General features: G+C 42.2%; 1 protein-coding gene across 2 annotated transcripts in view; it reads left to right on the forward strand.

The window, feature by feature from the left end:
* The first annotated feature begins 436 nt into the window (after window positions 1-436).
* Window positions 437-19,511, forward strand: part of SLC12A4 (solute carrier family 12 member 4) — a 44,963-nt gene continuing 25,888 nt past the window's right edge. The window contains exon 1 of one of the 2 annotated variants that reach the window (XM_057364620.1): window positions 437-694. In XM_057364620.1, coding sequence (XP_057220603.1) covers window positions 553-694 — 142 coding nt within the window. In that variant the 5' untranslated portion in view covers window positions 437-552. Of the gene's footprint in view, window positions 695-16,517; window positions 16,764-19,511 lie in introns of those variants that run through there. The other variant, XM_057364621.1, reaches the window with a different exon arrangement.

The following is a 19,511-nucleotide window of genomic DNA, read 5'->3' on the forward strand; positions in this document are numbered from 1 at the left end:
GCCCCTCCGGGGACCGACCGGCCCCATCTCCGGGGCTGGCCCCCCCCATCCCCGCTGCCGCTCTCCGCGCATCATTCCTGCCCAGCAAATGGCGGCGGCGGGGGAGGGGGCCCGGGGCACGGCGGAGGGGAAATTTCCTCCCCGAGGCGGCCCGGCAGAGCCCGCAAGGGAGGGCGGCGGGCGGAGGGCGCCCGCCCCGCCCCGCCCCGCTCCCGCCGCCCCCGGGCCCGGCTCCTGTCACGATGAATGCAGGAGGAAGGCTCCCCCTTCCCCTCGCCGCCTCGCYGCCTCCGGCCCCTCCTCCGCGCCCCCGCTGCTGAGCGCGGCCGCCCGGCGGAGCGACCCCCGCCCCCGCGCCCGCTCCTCGCCCGGCGGCCCCGGGGGCGGCGGGATCCGCACCGCCCCGGCGCTCGCACTGGAATGGGTGGAGTTGAGGAGCGCGGTTTCCTGAGAGGAAGTGACCGCACGGGGCAGGAATGCGCCGCCGGCTCCGCGCCGCGTCCCGCCTGCCTCGCCGCGGTGCCGCGGGGAGCCCTCTCCGCCCCGCCAGCCATGCCGCACTTCACCGTGGTGCCGGTGGAGGACAAGCCCCGCGCCGAGTACGACAGCGTAGAAGGGCTCAGCTGGGTGGACTACCGGGAGCCGGCCGCGGCGCCCGCCCCCGGCGACTCCTACGACACCGTCAGCTCGGACGGTGAGCGGGCACGGCCGGGGCGGGGGGCGGCGGTGCCCACGCTCCGGGGGCTCGGGCGAGCCCGGCTCCCCGCCCCGCTGCCGCCGGCCGCGGCGGAGACAAAGGCGGGGGCGCCGGCGGCTGCCGGGGGTGGCTCGGGGCGCCGCGCCCGGAGGAGGAGCCCCCGCGTGTGCCGGGCGGCGGCGGCGGCTCCGCTGTTGCCAGGGCCGGGACGCGGAGCTGTCCCCGCACCGGGGCTGCGCTATCGCCCGTGTCAGCCCGGCGGGCCGGGCCGGGCCGAGCGGTGGCGGCGCAGCCCGCYCGGCTGTCCCGGGGATGCCCCGGCCGCGGGGTTCCCCGGAGCGCCTGGGAGACAGCCTGGGGTTCCCCCCGCCCCCCCGGCCGCTCGCTGATAGCGGGCAGCGGGGCCGCCGAGGGSTTCGGCTCTTATCGGTGCTCCCGCAGGCTGCCGTCTCCTGAGGTGATAACAGAACGTGGAGATAGCCTCAGATGTTTTCGGTGCTCCACTGCCAAAATAAGCGGGTGATAGAGAATTCAGTTAAATTAGCCGAATCTTGGGTGGCTGCTTTACTTGTTTATTGCATCTTAAAAAAGGCGGCTGCCCAGCAAGGGCTCTCTCCCGCAAACCGGGCCCTTGAATACTACAGCAAGTGCTTTGTGCCTGTGAGGCTCTCACAACTGCTCCTGCCAGGCAGAGCTGCTTTTTTTTAGGGGTTAATTTATTCTAGTTACAGAAGAAGATCACGTAAGTAGGAGGGGATTTTGGGTGGTGAGAAGTACATTCTCTAACTAGGCAGCTAATATCAGTGCTCAGCCTGTCTTGGTGTTTTGCTGTGACTTYTAGATATAAATCACTTTAAATACACTGAGTGTTTCTAGTGGGAATGTGAAGGGCACTCAGACTTGGACAACAGTGTAGTTCTGGTACAAGGTTGTTTTAGCTCTTGGTGCAGTCTGTTTTTTTTTCTTCTGCCTTGGTTATGTTTAGCTTTCTGTAACCTTTAGGAAGAGGATCTTCCCATGGGCTCATCTGGTGGATCTGACTTACCCTCTGTGAATCATGCGTGACTCTAGGCAACAAAAGACAAAGCAGTAAACACCTGACCTGTTCTTCTTTGCCTGTGCAGTCAACTTTTCAGACTGCAAACGTTGAATATACTCTAATCCCTGAAGGSAGCCTGCTCTGCTCAGGCCTGTGCTTAAGGAAGGCAACAGGGTTATTTTGCTCAGTGATATTCAACTGTCATAAGAACAAAGTTCATTTCCTGCCTTGTTACCTTGCTCATTTCTCTGAGAATATATGCTTCAATCTCCAATATGTGTGCACTAAAAGGGTTTTTCTTTTCTTTCTTTGTGTACTTTTCAAAGAAATTTCACATTTCATGTACCAAGTAGCTTACATAGCCCTAATGCCCGTTCTTTCCATGCCTAGTGTGGGTATTTTAGGATGATGAAAGGTAGATGCTTTTCCCAGGCTGTCTATTACCACARACAATTTGAGGCACTAACCCTTAGGCTGTGCAGGGACTTTAATTTGTTTTGTAAAATAGGTCTRTTTTACTCTCAGGCTACTTACCATATAGTCCATGTGTGTGTGAAAGTAACAGGTGTTTTTTACCCATCTCAGCAGGTCGAGGTGGAGACCTCCTGGAATGCTTTTTCCAGTAGCTAGCTTTGGCCATGGGTTGGTAAGTGTGGCTCGTGGGAGCTGCTGCCGTGGTGGATAAAGGAAGGTCGACTCAAGCCACCTCTTATTTGGGTATGAGACTGTCTGTAGGCTCTGTGCAAGCTGCACACTGCAGGATATCCGCTCTGCTCCCTGTCACAGTCCATCAGTCTCTGGCCACTTGTGGTCTCTTAACGTGCTGCTGTCCCAGCTGCAGTGCACAGCCACGCTGCTGGAAGTTAGCTGAGTCTCTTTATTTTAAAGCTGATAAATATCTAGTAATTTCTGTACTAATATATGGTAGTTAGTTCTGTTTCTGTTTGAACTCTAACTGCCTTCTATTTTTTAATTTACTTTCACAGTAATTAAGTATTGTTTCATATCCTCAGGGTGTGCATATAAAGATATGTGTCTTGCCTACCTGTGCTGACAAGCATGTTCTTCCCCACTAGGCTTTTCTGTTTTTTTCCTGKGTTTCTTGGGTTTGTTGCTCTGTARAGGGGAATCTGAGCTCTCTTGTGTTACTCCTTTCGGTTTTGGTGCTGGTCTGTACATCCTGTGCAGGGARCCCTGGCCTCTCATATGGGAGGGGTGTTGATGATATAACACAGCAGAGGTGGAAATTCCTCTTCTCAGAGCTGTTCAGCACTGGCTGGAGCCTGCAGGCTGGAGGGAAGAGAGGGACCCTCCAGAGCCTTCTGTGGCAGTGATTATAGGGCTCATGGAGGGGTTTGTTGGGGTTGTTAATGCCTCTGATTCCAGATGAGCTAAACGGTTCCACCTGAGTGCAGAGTTTAAGTTTGGGGGTGTGGCCTCACCCAAGAGCACACAGTTGATCCTGGCCCTGCATGGATTCACACAGTGCCCACGGTCCAGACTTTCTGTGCCATCAGCTGGCTCTGCCACAGTCAGTGTGAGAAACTGGTTATTGTGGTGAACCTTCTGCTGGGAAGATTTTGTTTTGTCAGCCTTGCTGTTCAGAACCTGATTTCGAGACTTGTTGGGGTTGCTGAGTGTGACTGGATGGGTTGAGGTGACTCAGTAATGACAGGGCCCTTCCAGAGTGTGGTCACTGTAACTGTTTATAGCTGCTCTCTAACAGTCTGCAGAGTAGTGGCTGTGTTCTCCAGTCCTCCTTGCACAATATCTTGGGCTRTTGCTTATGATTCTGATGGATTCATTTTTCAGTTTGATATTTCCACCCCAGGCTTTGTCATATCTCTGTTTTTGAAGGTTTTTTTTCTCCTAAATTTTGCTTTTTTTAGGACATCAAGTGATAGGGTGTAATCTAAACTCTACAGACATGAAGCCATTCTGCCACAGAATTTCTTGTCAACCCTTTCCTAAGAAGACATTAGTCAGTGTGCAATAATTTAGCCTTGTCATAGAGCTCCAGTGCTTACTTATAATAAAATCAGCCTTTTATTTCTAAGTAGGTTCCACTGACTGCCACTGCTTGTAATAGACTTTGACATCTTTCATTTAGAAAAAGAAGTACAAAGAATTATCCTGTGATCCTATGATAAACACGTGAGCCCTTCTTTATGGATCGTCAGGGATGAGAAATGTGAATTTGGCATCCCCTCAGTCTTTGAAATAAAGCCAGCATGTTAGGTTGGGTACACAGGGCAAAAAGAGGGACAGTGGGGTCTGAATAGTGTTTAAAAATCAAATATACTTTGCTGTAATAGGAATCTCAGCTCTACAGTGATTGTGCACTCAGTTAACCCAAGTGTTGCAATGTCATGTGTCCTGTGGGAAGTTATTTATCTTCCCTTGACTTTTGTTTGGGAATGAGACACTAATCAGCTTGGTGTCACTAACCAGCTTTGGTCAGCTGCCACCCTTGGTTTTTGCCAAGGAATTGCTCTGCTTATGTTCCAGTTACCACATGGCTTCCTCCAAGCCCRGAGTTCTCTCACTAGACTTGAGACCTTTACCTCAAGTTTACATTCTGTAATCTGTCAGTGTGTTCATTGCTCACTTGCAGCAGCAGATTGTGCTGCTCATGTGCAGTGAGCTCAGTTGGAGATGTGGGTCCAGCTCTGGAGTGAGAGAGAAGAGGAAACTTTGACTCTGAGTGTCTTCCTGGTTCTCTGCTTTAGTATGTGGTAACTTAGTAAAGCTTTTCAGTTGCTTGCAAGACTTGAAGCTAAGCTCCCTTAAAATGTGTCTGAAGATGCTTTTAATGGGGACACATAAATCATTCAAAAATTCTTGTTCAAAGTGCTTAATTCCTACATGTAGGTGTTTTGGCAAAGTCCAGAGATAAGATAAAATTAGTCATGTAATAAATTAGACACTACAGTTAAATAGGACCAACAGAAACATGTCTAARTAGCATTTAAGTTACCTTAAGAACCTCTGCTGGCAGCAGCGTGTGTAAATGACACTCTTATGGTGGTCATAGTGGAATATTTTTGCATAACCTCTGGAGCACAAGCGTCTTCAGTTTTTTTTTGTGTCAAGCCTCAAAACTGCAGAAAGGAGTCACAGAGGAGGCAGCCTGGGTGGAGTTGAGGCAGAACCTCTGAATTGTTTCAGAGAAAAGAAAGTAACCTGAGAGCAGCAATACTGATGTCAGTGAAATCACTCTTCTGGTGATTTGTTAACTATTCTCTTGCTGAAAATGGAGTGGAGGCTGCATCTTACTCAATGTAGTTGCACTTTGATGAGGAAGGGTTTTTCTTCTGCTGGCATCTGGTTTCCCCTCTCTGAAAAGCGTGGTATTGGAGATATTAAAGGTGTCCTGTCAGTGCTAAATACTTGTTTGTTTCTGTTTCATAAAGGGTACTTGTGGGATTTACAACAATGGTTATGGTTTTCAGTGCAGATCCTGAAAGGGGTCTTAGCAGCAGGGTCATACTTTAGAAGTCCTGGGAGGTATTTTTTGTTAGAGTTTTCTCATTTTCTTTCCTTTTTTCTCTTTTATTTTTCTTTTCTTTCTGTTTGAGCAATCAGCAATTAGCATAGCACTGATTGCAGTGCTAAATTCCAGAATGCTTTTCTCAACAATACAGGTGCTTAGAGAAGTGGACTCTTGCTTCAGATAAGGAAAGATAAGAGTTGGCATGTGAAAAATGAGAGTGGAAAAGTGYTTTGTGACCTAATCAGCTGTTTGTAATAATTGGGTGGGTGAAGGAGGTGGTATATACTTGCTTTATACCCTGTAAGCAAAGGTGTTTTYCTGAGAAGTTCATTTTCCTGGAGTCCGTGGTTGTTATCTCTAGTTTCTTTTATCAGCTTGTAGTGTAGTAAGGTTTAATTTGTTAAAATGCCTGTCTGGGAAAACAAAAAAGTTCTTGTTGCTGCATAAACTGCTACTTTTGCTAAGCATGTCTCATACTTSTAATTTGTGCAGTGATTAGGACAGAGCTGGAGAGGTTGCAGCTGTCCAGTACCAAGGGGATTGTGGTGCCAGCTGCTGGTGAACAGGAGACTTAGCTAAATATAGGAAAACATGGGCCTTTTTGTGGGTTCTGTGGTATTTCAGTTATTTGAGAAAGCTCTGGGAAGAATCTCCGTGATATGTCTGAGTGATGTGAAAGCAGCTCCTGCACCCGTGTGTGTGTGTGTGGGTCTGTGTGTTGCAAAAAACTGAGAGAAGATTTTTAAAAAAACCCAAACAACCCTCTGTTGGTATTCTGCAGCTGCAGATTTTTTTTTTTTTTTTGTGTTTTGGAGAACACCTGCATTAGAAGGCTGAGCAGTTGTACATGAAAAGACATGGRTTTTCTATCTAATTCTCTCTGCCAATGCTTGCTAAGCAGCCATTTCAAACTTGAGTTGAGACTAAGTTTGGGAATATTTTAATAATGCTGATTTTTAAGTACAGCTTTGGGTGTCTTGTRTTTRTATTACATCTCTCTCTCATGTATAAAATTGATCTCTSTGTGTCATTTAATTTCCCCTTACAAATTTCTTCAGTCTTTCACTTCCTCAAAGAAAAYAGTGGCATCTGCTTTCTTTTCCCTGCTGCACCAAAATTTAAAGCATGAATTTTTGCATGCTTTTCAGTGTAAAATTTAAATTTGGCTTTTTCTCTAAAGTTCTGTGTAGAATGAAGGCTAAGGTGGTTTGCAGTCTCACTGACCAGGAAATGCAGACAAACATAGCAAATGCTGTTGGCTGAGTGTGGCTACAACCACCTTGAGGAAGATCAGAGTTGGTGATCACTGCCCTGTTTGTAAGTTCAGGAACAGGGTGGGAAATACCCAGTGCCACAGGGAGAGCAAAGCTGCTCTTGGTGAGTTTCCCTTTCCAAGATGAGTTAAGGATTTGTGTCTGGTTTTGWTTGAGATGGAACAAATAAGAGCAGACTGCTTTAAATTACAGAAAAATGGCTATTAGCWCCAATGTGTGGAACAAGATTTCTTTGGTCAAAGGGTCTGTGTCTTCCGCTTGCTGGTTCAAGGTTGTTCTTTAAATTCTTTGTTCTGTGACCTCAATTAAAGAGAAAAAAATGCACCATTCTAAGACATGGTTTAAAGTCTATTTGAATTWCAATTTAGGGGTGTTTCCTTTGTGTTCAATAACCTTTGAATTGGAAATTTTGGATCTCTTAATTGTACTAAGCTGATTTTTTTTTTTCTCAGATAATAAAGTTTCAGTATATTTTTTGTTTCATTTAGTAAAACCTCTTTCTTAATTATTAGTTTTCAATAGGCAACTGTTTAAATGCTGCCAAGTGATTCCCTTAGCAATGAGWAGCACTGTTCTTGTCCTTTCAGTTGAGCTGCTTTGGATGATTTCTTTCAGCATACTTGGATTTTGTCATGCATGGAGGACTGTGCATCTTTCACAGTGGCTGCTGTAGCCATTGCCAAGCAAACTAGATCTTTGTTTTGAGCAAACAAAAATAATGAAATACATACACAGAAAATATTAGTCTTTTCACGGACTCAAATGTTTCACAGTTAATATATCTGTATTTAAATTTAAGAAGTCTACACAGCCAGGAAAAATACARCTCTTATACTGGATGTAGGGTAAACCTCTCTGGATTTTGAATATGACAGCATTTTATATACTGTAACTGTATATGTATACATATATATATTTGCAACTGTGTCTGGAGGTTATTTTGTAGCCTGTTTACTGCCTATTTGTCCCCAATAGCTTTTATTTTAAACACTGTTTCACATGTTTCAAACTGTCACTTCTGAACCATAAAAAGAAGTTCCTGCAGATAATGGAGTGGCATTTTTTCCTAACAGGCTTTTAGTAGGGCTTTAGATTTTGTGTACGGCCTGGAAAAGAAGGTTGTTTGCTTTCCAGCAGTCTTAATTCATGTCTGAGCAGCAGAGGTATAAGTTTGAACACTTCTGGGAATACATTTTTTCAATTTTTTTTTTTCTGTTAAAGGTACCTGGTGGAGTTCTTAATCATCTTTTGATCTTCTTTGTACTCTGTAGGACAGAGAGATGGAATTTGACATGCAGAATAAAGTGCTAATTGCCCCCAAAAAGCTTTTACTCAATTAGCTTATGGATGAATGGGAAGTTTGATAACTTGGCAGTTATGCTTTGCTGACTGGAGGCAGCTTTGGACTTGTTGGAAATGTAAATGAAATGGCATTTTGCTGAGCAGAAGATGAGAAGCCAGTGCCAGGCAGGGCTGGGTGAGGGAGGAGGTGGCTGATGCTGTTGAAGGGATGATCATCATCCACCTCTACTGATGGTCACAGGGAGTTGCTTTGTGTAAGGCGTGGTGTGCCAGCATTTCTAAACTTACACATTTTGGGTTTGTCTGATGTCTCCTAGATTTTTGGCCCACAGGTCCATCCTCTTGAATCCAGAATGCTCMATTTTCCCCTTTCTCTGCCCCACCCCAGTGACCTGCAGTGTCCTGGCAGCCCAGCTCTCATCGATCGGCGCGTGGTCGGTGCTGTCATGAGGATGGAATCCATCGATTTCTGGGGCAATGAGAATCAAAGCCCTGAGCTGCTCTTGGGGCTGCTCACAGGGATGTGCCAGGGGTTGTGTAAGWGATCCTGGCACAGGAGTGGTGACGCAGAGCTGTGGAGGGCAGRGGCTGTGCTATGGATAGGTTCGAGGTAATTATACCTCAACAAARTTACGTGGTTTTGTTCCCTACAGTCTAATTACCAACCTTCATTTTCATCTCCTCCCAGTAGCCAGCAATTTCTTCTGTTTGKCTGAGGGATTTAGAACATCATTCAGTCACTGCATTCACCCTCTTATCATGAAGCAGGTTAGACCATACAAACTTCTGACTTTCACTTCCATGTCAAAAGGAAAAAAAGGTTTTTATGGTGTGCCATTAGAAGCTGCTCATTTGCTGARTTAAGAAGGGCAAACTTGTTGAGACTTGCTCTTGCATACTTTAAATTGCTGATTGCTGCAGTAAAACACCGTTTTTATGCCCTGGAGTATAATTGTTTTCCATAAAATTATCTATAGCAATGCTACTTTGTTTTATGACAGCACTCTCCTTGCAGGCTGAGTAGCCCTGAGCTTAGTTACTGTGTGCAAAGTCCACCTCTGGATTTCCATGTAGGAGGTCAGCTCTGAGTCAGGACTAGGAGTAATTCAAGAGGATGGCAGAGCTGCTGCTGTCTCTGGTGGAAGACAGAACATTATTGTTTCTCCTCTGCCTTCTRCCTTTGCATTCAGGAGCTTTGTCTTCCTGATCATCTTCTAAATAAATTGCTCTTGCTTTTTCTACTACTTGCTGTGGTATCTGTTGGTGTCYGGAGCTGACACAAAGGTAGAAGTTTGTTAATAGTCTTGCAGGTCTGATAGCAGGATATACTGCTCCTGTATATTTTTGGCTTTGCTGTGCTAAGGTTTGAACTGTCCAGGCTGTGATTTTGCAATGTGAAGTGTTTGGCAGCAGTACCTCCTGACCATCTCCCCTCAGAAGGATCCCTTCCTTTCCCTTGATTCCTGTTTGTGTTCTGCTCCTGTACTGGGGCCCAGCACCACAAGCCAGCCCTTGCTTCAGTTCCCACATGGAGCTTATATCTTGGCTTCTTTGCCTAGGCCAACGAACCACTCACTTTTCATGTGTCTCTGTGTTCCAGGAACAAAACAGACAAACCTTTTGTAAAATGATGATAACGTGGCTGCTCCAGATATTGGACTTTATCTTGGTCTGTGCTGTGTTGCACTGTGTGAAATGTGTTGTGCTGTTTTGGAAGACTTGTGGGCTCTTTGTAAATGTGTGTTAAAATGTGTGTATTTTAGAAGTACAGTGGTTTGTTGTTTATCATGTGCAGTTTCAGAGCTCTCTCCACCCTCCTCAATGTTCAGTGCAGTGGGAAGGAGTGACTCGTATTGCTTGGAGAAGTCTCATGCTGGCTTGTACTTTCTGTAAGTACTATGACCAGAGCTACAGTGAGTTTTGGCTGTTTGTACCCTTTCCTACTGAAAGGTCATCCTTGGATTTCAGCCTTGGACATACACAGGCTTAACTCCCCCCACCCTCCTTAAAACACTCTCCTCCCTTTCTTTTTTCCTTGGCTTAAAAAAAAAAGTCTCTCATGACCTTTGTTTTCACACGGAACACAGTACTTCTCAAATGTAAGAAATATCTCATGTTCAGCACTTTCTGTATGAGTTAACTGACTGAAAACTGATGACATTCAGGGTTTCACAGTAAGCTGTAATGGGTTACCAATGTCTTTCTCCTGTCTACCTACTTCCATGGATAGTAGATGTCTGTGAATGTACATTGTGTAGTATGCAATGCATAAAATGTACATACATTGAAACAAAGTAATTAAACCTCTTTTTATTTTCTGCATGTCTGGAGCATATTTAGCATCCTAGATCTTACCTTATTTCTTTCCACTTGTTCCCTGTAGGAAGTTTGTTGAGCTGGTGGCAATACTGGCTTTTTTACTGTTCCCATCTTCTCTCCCTCCATGGTTTGTGCCTGTACAATTGTTTCTTTGGCCTATGTTGAGCTGGAGGAGAGAGCAGGTATGTCCAAAATTGTAGTGTGTGTCTTTTGGACCTTTTTTTTTGTTATTCTCTCTTTTATAACTTGAAGCCATGGGCAGCTGAACATGTATAAGGCTGAAAACAATTTTCTGTGTTTTGTATCAGAGAGAAAGGTGACTTTGAATTGAATATTGCATGGAATCTGCATGCTGGTCTCATGGATGAATATTGCAGTCTTTCAGAGAAAGTGAGAMTGTTTCATAGCAAGATAAGAGGCTTTTCCTGAGGTGGGGAAAACGCCAGAATGCTGCTCCCTATATTTTGATAGAGGATGTGCTGTATCTGAGGTGCCCTCATGCGTGTGAAGGGATGGAGTTTCGAGGAGAACAGTTGTGAGAAATGGTTTGGAGTCGTTCCACATGAAAGAACCTCTGAAGTGGATTACAGYGAAATACAAAGGTTGTTTTTATAGTGGTTTTTTTCTCATCTGGCAATGACAAGTTATATTATGAAAGCTTCTAAGTGAAGTGAGTTCCTAAATCCAATTTCTCAAAAGTGACTTGGTGTCTTTAATTGCACAGGTATTCCCAGTGACTGCACCTCCCTCATCATATAGATAAATCTCAGTGGGGTCTGTGCTGGTATCCAGAAGACCTCCTTGTGAGTGGGCAGAATGAAGAGGGTTCTGTTAATTATGGTGTGCTTAGAATCATTAAGTTAATATTTCCTTGTGTATTTTATATAAACTTCCCATTTCATCCTGTWRCCTTTTTTTTTTTTTGTGATCTTGCRTATGGTTCATCCATTAATGGGTCAYCATATTCTAACGTATTGAAGATGGAAAGAAATAGATCCCTGTATTCTCTTGAAAGCTGAAATGCCTGCAGGGCCAACGTCACTGAGCTACACTTTTTGTGGCATTAGCAGGTTTAAAACGCTGGTTCCACACTCAGCAGTGGCAGATTTGTGGCACACTTTTCTGAGTGAGTGTGCAAACAACAGGCAGTGTGCCTCTTAAATGTGCCTGGGTTTGGATTTGACAAGTAGCATTTTCTCTAAGATCCTGATATTTGTATAATTTCTTGGTGTTGAAAGGATTATAATGCTGGGATTATATCAGTGTCAGCTTAGCTTTCTGTAAAAATTTGTTTCCTGGAAGAGATCAGTCAGATTGAACATTGCAGCCAGCGCTTTCTCAGAGCAGGTAGAAAAAGTTCWCTTGGGAATGCAATATTATTAAAGCTGTCCAATCCTCAGGACTTCACAGAGGAGGCATTTACTAAAGCATGTGCTAAGAGCAGGAAGAAGAATAATGGTAAACCACGTCACTGAAAATGTCAAAGAGCTATTGCTAAAGGGTAAGTACTTTATGTTGATATTAGCACCTACAAAGAATTGTAGTGTTCTGAGACCATCAGTGTATCTTGACTCAAGAATAAAGTCACAGTGCTTTCTGAAACACAGGATTATGAAATTATTAAATCCTGTGAGTTGTGAAGGATCAGCCAACTTGATTGGTGAGACTGTTCTCTAATCTAGTTTTGCAAAGTACAGTAGAAGTCTGATGGTAACTTGACTCATGTTTATTTAGTGTAAATCCCAGATTTAGTAAATCCAAGATCTGTGCTTCTTGTACACCTAATTTTGTGCTGTGGTGCAGCCTAACTGTTGCATGGGTTGTTGTCTGGGAAAGATTTGGCTTTTTCTTTCAAGCAGAGCACAAGCAAATGCCATCTTTTGAACTCTGAACTGTTCAGAGCAATGAATATATTATCAATAATACAGCTTTTTGTTTTATTTTTCGGTACAAGTATGCTTTGTGTCACTTYTGTAGGTGCCATAGCTGTTGCTGATGATAAATGTATGCTGCAGTGTAGTATGTAATRAGTCTTAAGAATCCCACTTTAGTAGTTGGGTAAAATGCAGTAAACTCGAAACTATATTGACAGTGTCAATTAGCGGGGAAGTAAATAATGTTATTACATGGCAGAATCGTGTTACAATAGTGAATGAACAGCATATATTATTAAAATAACCATGAATGTCAATAGTTTGGCCTTTAAGCTGCAGTTTCTGATGGAAATTTGTGTCTGGAGCAGGCGAGAGCATTTGGGGTTGCCAGTGTAACTGATAGTTTGAGCCTGTTTAAAGTACAGAGGATCTCAAAGCTATCCAGGGCAAGATCTGTCTTTCATTCTGCTGTGCCTTCCTCTCACAAGCCTTATTGTGGCGTGGATTCTTATCTGGTGTGACTTTGGCCTTTATTTTCATAAAACAGTGGGTCAGCTGGCATTTTACAGCTTGTGCTTTCTGCCACCTTCAGGGAAAAAGAGCTGGTAGCCCAAGGTCTTGTGTGAAGTGGCATGAACAGATTTCAGTTCATTATCTCATTAGCAATGCCTGGTGTGTAATGGGAATGAGTTCTGTCTAACTAGCTGCAATGCTGTTTATTTCCTCTTTCTTCTATTTCTGGTGTAAATACAATAATTCAGTTTAAAAGAAAACCCACACCAAAAACAGCCCAGCCTCAAAATAAGAACTTAATGGAGTTTTAAAAACATTTTGAGAAATGTTGGTTTTTTTTTTTTTTTCTGAGCTTGGAATGTTGCTTTGCTGCTTCTATCTTTTTGCTACTGCAAAATAAAGAAATTAGTGTTTTCAGTTTTGAAAATATGGAAGTCAAATCACGACTTTCTGTTTTTTTCGTGAAAAAGTGCTTGGATAATACAGACTATGTAGYTAAAGGGAAAATAAGTATTCCTCATTATCAGATCCCGTCATGTCAGCTGCCTGTTCTGCTGCCATAAATGAGCTTGTAACCAKAATTTTCATTTTAGAAACACTTTGTGTTTCTGACTAGTTGTGTGTTTTCCATGGAGAAACAAATACTTGTAATAGSCTGTCTTTTTTATTATTGCTAAACKTATCTTTACTTTGGGTTGCTGCTGTCACTGGATTAGGATTTTTGCTAAATTGTTGAAAGTGAGTAATTTAAGAAAAGAAGCAATGTCTGATTTCTGTTAATGAAATTTCAAGGTAATGATATTTGCAAAAGCATAATTGTGCATTGAATTATTTGGTACAGCCTCGTGAATGAACTAAGAAAAATGTTCTGTAACAGTTCTGAGAATGAATGMGGGTTTTGTTTAGTCCAGCCACATGTGAGGAGCCACATGAATAAAAGCAGATYTGGAATGTATTTGAAATCAAATTGTCATCTGCATATTTCTTAGGTTATCCTAAAATGACAGTTTTGTTACAGTTCAGCAGTGTTCTTGAGTGCTTGGCTGCTGAAATGGGGAGATACCAGTTGATTGTTGAGGTTTTCCTGTTTCTCAGCAATCTCAGACCTGCAGGTCTTGACAGCCTGTGGGTGATGAGCAGAGCACTCTGAACATCTCACAGCCTTTGGGAGGTACAGGGTGAGCGTTATCCTTCTTGACATCTGGGAAGTGCTTATCAAGAACTGTGTTATAAACAAACYAAAACCCCAAAGTGTGATAAAAATGGACACGGACAGCTTTTTGTATTAAAATTTTATCCATAAGGCTGTGAGCAAATGCCCTCAAGATAATGTGACTAATAAAACCTCATTGTGCAATAATTTCTGTTTGGAGCAATCCCATTGTTTCTCTATTTTTTTTTTTTTCCCCTCAGTCAAATACCTAAGTTGGGCGTATTCATTTGCTTCTAGGTCTCGTGAGAACAGTAAAGTGTAGCAAACCTGTTTTGATTTTGTGGTCAAAAACCAAAGTAAATGCTATCTTAATTACCAGTAGTGTAGAAATTTGCAGAACATACTAACACATGAAAAGCTGAGAAAGCATAAATAAATCAGAACAGAACGAACTTGCTTCCTGAAGTGGGATAAATTTTGCCTACCTTGAACCATCTGTAAATTAGGRTTTTATTTAGTTTAGGCTCTCTTTAGAGGTAATTTGAAGCATGTCAAGGTGCATGTACAGGAGAGGCACTCCTGGGTTCAGCTCACTGASCATTCTCTTTCTGAGTGAGAAGTGAGCGTGTGGGATTGCCTTATGTTTAGATTGCTCATATTAAGGGAAACCCACAGCACCTGCTTGGGTATCAACTCTGATTTCTAATCTTGGATTCCAGTGTTACTGGTAGATGAAATATTATAAATATATAATATATTATATATATATAAAAAAATATATAATATATAAATATAATAATATATAATATATAAATATAATAAATATATTATATATATATATATAAAAATATATAATATAAATGGGTGTTTTTGGTAATTATAACAAAAGATGCATTCAGATCAAGTAGTGTTCCCTGTGCATGAAGGTGGCTCACTTTGTGTCSTTTGCTATCACAGGCTTTGTGGCCAGTAATACTTGTGAAATAGTGTGTGAATAACAGCAAAATGTGGTGTTAGCTGCTAGACAGGCTGTTTGTTTCATCACAGTGTTTTTTACTGTGGTGTACACAAAGGAGTCTGTACATGCATAATACAATTACAAGTGAGATATTAACTATTATGCTGCTCCAGAAATTGCCCTGCATTGAGGGGAGGAGTGTTGAGCTATCCTGTGGGCTGGTTTTTGAGGAAATATCTGCTGTTGGTTAGTTATAAAGGGATAAATAATAAATAAACCAACATGTTTCTTTGTCAAGCCGAGCATTTCAGTTCCGACTCTGACTTGTRCTCTGATTTGCACTGAAATTATTTGAAGAAATTTAGCCCCCTCACTTAAGATTCTTTTACCTCAGGCAGGGAGGATTCTGGCAGCCCTGTATGCCATGCTCACAGGTCACAGCCATGTCTGGAGCTTTGTCCAGCTCTCCTGTCTCCAGAGCATGTCTAAGGCTGCTCCCCTGAGATGCTGTGAGCAGGGTGCTCGTGCCTGTGCCAGCTGGCATTAGCTCAGATATGTGCCTCTAGAAGCAAAGGGGCAGAAGTTTCTTATCAAAGTTCARCCCTTTTCAGAATTTGCATTTTCTTTAATGTTTTAGCCTTGCAGTGGCTTAATTGCATTTTCTGTTCACTTTTGCTGTTTTCTGTGTGGGSCAGACTAAAGCTGGTCAGGCTCTGTCCATCTGTGCCTTCAGCACGTCTTAACTTGCCAGGTGGGTAAAGTTTCGACTGAAGGAGGTGAGCATCTCTAAGTTACATCCTGATGGGAAAATCTGTAGTTTTTTTAAGATGTACTAATTGTTACTTCTCTACCTGATTGTAATGAAGAAGGGGAGTGGCATTTTTTTTGTAAGGGAGTTTAGAAACTGGCAGCAGGGAAGAATAAAACCTTGACAGGTCAAGTCATGCAACTGCTCTTGCCAGCTTCTCAATGGTTATTTTAGTCTGGCTGAGTAGACCTTATCATTGTGAGGCTTCCTGGTCTTTTCTTTACAATGGTCTCACTGTGCCTAATTGTTCAGCTTTCATTTATCCACACTAATCTGTCTTTTGGTTACTTTCATATAGGTCTTTTGTTTGTAATTCTCTCTAAATTCTGGTTTTCATCCCTGAGATACTAAAGAAAACACAATGGCTTGCACAAAAGACTTCTATTCAGTGTGCTCAAGCAGTGCAACTGTGTCTGTCTGGCCTAATCCTCTTCCAGGAGGAAAGCAGTAACATGAATACTGTCCTCAGTGTTCTTAATCCTTTATTTATTTATTTATTTATTTATTAAGTAAAGACAACATTAACCTTTTGGAGAGGAGCAAAATAAAACCAGTCTGTAGAGTGTCTGCTACAGTTTAGTCACAGTGCTTTTTCTTGGCTATGAAGCAAAAGTTTGGGCATCCATTTATTGCTTTTGTTCTGTCTCCTGAGTTGTGTGTTTGCATGTGTGGGAGTATGCACACTTGAGATTTTTAGATTTCGTTCCATGGATCATCTTTGATGTTTTAAGGAACTCAGGTAATCCACAGGATGAGGAACTTGTTCTGTAGACCTGTGCCAATATCTGAGTAGGGGAGCTCTAGAATGTTCAGGGATCTGGACCTGTTTTGATAAACTGTAGAGTTGAAGTGGTGGCTGCAAATAGAATTATCTGCTTTGGAAGAGAGCTGGTAGCATTCAGAAATAAACTGCTTTAATTATCAAAAGATAATGAAGACTGAGAAGCAATGAAACAAGTGAAGAGGAAACATTAGCCTACTTGGAATACAGCTTGAATGCCTCAAAATTTGAGATTAATTAGGGTCTAAGGCAAATAAATTATTCTCTGTTGCAGAGTATTTAGCTCCCTCTTTAAGAAATGTTCCTTGCAAAGCAATCTTGCATGATGAAAACTAACACCACGTAGCTACTGGCCAGGACCAAAGACTTKGTAACTAAGAATGTGGAAAACTGTGCGCATGTCCCGGGATGGTGCTTGCCCAGGAGACTTCGTGCTTCAGAATGCAAACCCTCCTCGGGTGAAGCTGGGGCAAGAATTCCCCAGAGTAGCTTTCCGAGGTCACATCCGCCCTCTTCCCAAACTGATGGAGATAACACGTTCTTCCCATGCAAGTAAGTTTCTTTGAAGCTGCCGCTATTGCTCATTGGCAGACAGAATATATTGGGCAGTTTTTTTTTTTCTTGCAGTGTGGTTTCTGTCCTGTGCTGCAGTCTGGTCTGTTTTGTCAAAGCACAGTTGTGATTCTTGATGAGGAAATGGTCGTTTGCTGGAGGTTTTATTCATGAAATGGAAACAATGAGAAAAAGTGAGGGAAATGATCTAGAATGTGTCTGTAAAGTGGAGATTGCAATGAACAGGCAGCAATGGTGAAAGTGATTTTAGCTGTCATTTAATTAGCTGTATTTAAATTAGCAATGTAATCATCTTGAGTTAGCACACATCTCTGCAGTGCCCGGTTCTAGTTATTGATGAAGTGGAACTAAGATGYCATTGTGAAGAACTTGCAAATAAACTTACACTCCTTCACTTCCTGTTGAAAGTGTCATGTTTGAGAGGGCCTTTAAGGTGGCACTTCATTAGATCAGCAGGAAAGTTCACTTTGATTTTTGCATTGTCTGCAATAATTCATCTGTGTGTTATTTCAGGATAAATGAGACAGTGCTGGGAATGTGGTAAAAAGCCAGTTGGATTTCTTTTATCATCTGAACTTTTCCATCAAGAGGAAATTGTGCCCTGGCAATTGCAAAATCAATACTATATTTCCAGCCACTAGCTCTACTGAATTTTCTRTTCAGTTTGGGTTTCCTGGGTGAAGGGACCTTTATGCATGCTGTATAAAGCCAGCATGTGAGGGGRTCAAATTTGGAAGGAGAGTCCAGTGGGAAGGGTTTGAGTGATGCTTGAACATGTAAATGGAGATTGAGAGAGAAGATGGAGGATCTTTGAGAGAGAGAGGTCTTCTGAGGAGACCAATTATGAAAAATTCACTCATGGTAAAATGAAGATGCATCTAACAATATTAATTAAAAAATATTAGTTAAGTTAAGGATTCATCTTAAATCACTCGTCTTTGTCAGACTCAGGGTTGTGGGGATTATGGTAAGGAGAGCATTTTGAAAGAGCACAGCAATTACCATTTTGTTTAAAAAACTGAGCTTGATTGTATGAATTATCTTGGCAACAGKGGGATTTTATACATAAAAAGGTTGAAAGTTTCTGTAAGCATTACAAGGAAAAGAAGATCCATTGTACTGACTTGAGACAGTGAAAAGTTAGGGTTCCTGATGGAAGAARGAAAACTAAGACAGCAAAGAGTTTCTTTAAAAATCACTCAGTGATTAAAAAAATCAGTCTGATGTTTGAAACATTCAGTCACCAGGGTTAGTATAGAGGATTTCCTATGTATTGTATAGTAATTGGGGAAACAAACCCAAGTTGCTCATCACCTTGGTGTGTTTGATAAGTGAAATGGTGAGAAGATATTGCAGACAGCAGAGTCTTGAAGAATCAAGCAGACTATTTCGGTTGTTGTCATAATTTGCACCATTATTTGTGTCCAATTTAATGAGTGGAAGGTATATGGCAGATAACTCCATTTCCTCAGCAAAAATTGCAAATGTACTTGAACCACAACAGGATGGGGGACTGCAGTACACACTGCAGCAAAATTGATCTGATATATTCCTGTATAGGCATAACAAATAGAGCAAGCAAGCAGTTTTTGCAGATTTTTACCTTGGCTGAACTTGGTAATAATTTTATTTTGATGCTATGTTGTTAAGCTTACTGATGTTTTTCTAGAAGTGTAAAAAATTCTGCAATTACAGCAATGTGAGCATCTCTTGTGTGTGGGTGGGGTCAGCAGATAAGCTGGGCCCACTTGTTCAAGGCAGCTGCTCTTTACCATTTTGGGGTCAATTGTCAGAGCTGGGAGAAAAGCAGTAGGCACATGAACACCACAGACTGCTCTCTACATGTATTTTTGGGCAACTAAGTACTTACTTCCAGWGCTTAAAAATGCCTCTGTTCTTTGTGAATATTGTCTTTCCAACAGTTTTGTTCAAAGCACCCGTCAGGAGTTTCCAGGAAATTGTGTGCTTTCTGCATCCCTTCTCAGTGAGAGTTGGACTGAATGTTCTCATAATTTTTYAGCTTATAACGATTACTTTTCTAACAGTGCAGTATGTGCTGATYGCTGTCTAGGGGAGGACTCTTCTTGTTGGGTTCATTTTGTAAGTTGATTCAAATTTCAAAATGCAGAGTTATTTTCACTTCAGCCATATTAAAATAATTTAGTGTGGCCTTGTTGAATTGGTTACCTTAATAATTGAAAATATGCACCCAAAAATTCAGCTGTTTAACCTCTTCCTTTTGATGTATTCAGTGTACAATATTTTAACTTTCAGTATTTTAATTTGAAATAATAATTTTTATTTAATTTTTAATTTCTATAGCGGTTACTTCTTTTGTAAATAGAAAAAAGTATTCCTTGGATTAATCATTTCTTAAGGAGATGCTCTTGGAAATCATTCATTTGTATTGGCKGAAAGAGCAGGGAGGGAAGAGGTGCAGACAAAAGAAAAGAGTATTTGTTAGTTGAGCAGAGGGTAAGAGGAGACATAGGTCCAAGAACTTTTGAAGATGAAAATCAATTTAATCTTGTTTTTTTTTTCTTTCCCTGAGAGGTTATTTTAAACTATAGTGCCCTTGGCTTTTTTTTTTTTTTTTTCAAGTTACTACTTGCTACAGAAAACTCTTTTTTTAAACATTGTTCATTGCATATGTGAATGCTCTGGTTTTAATGTGCCTGATATTTGGTTTTAATTTAAAAGTATAAGAGGAGCCTGAAGAATGCCCRT

The sequence above is a fragment of the Malurus melanocephalus genome, unplaced genomic scaffold (assembly GCF_030028575.1).
Source record: "Malurus melanocephalus ecotype Western Australia unplaced genomic scaffold, MMel_1.1 scaffold_40, whole genome shotgun sequence".
Taxonomy (NCBI): domain Eukaryota; kingdom Metazoa; phylum Chordata; class Aves; order Passeriformes; family Maluridae; genus Malurus; species Malurus melanocephalus.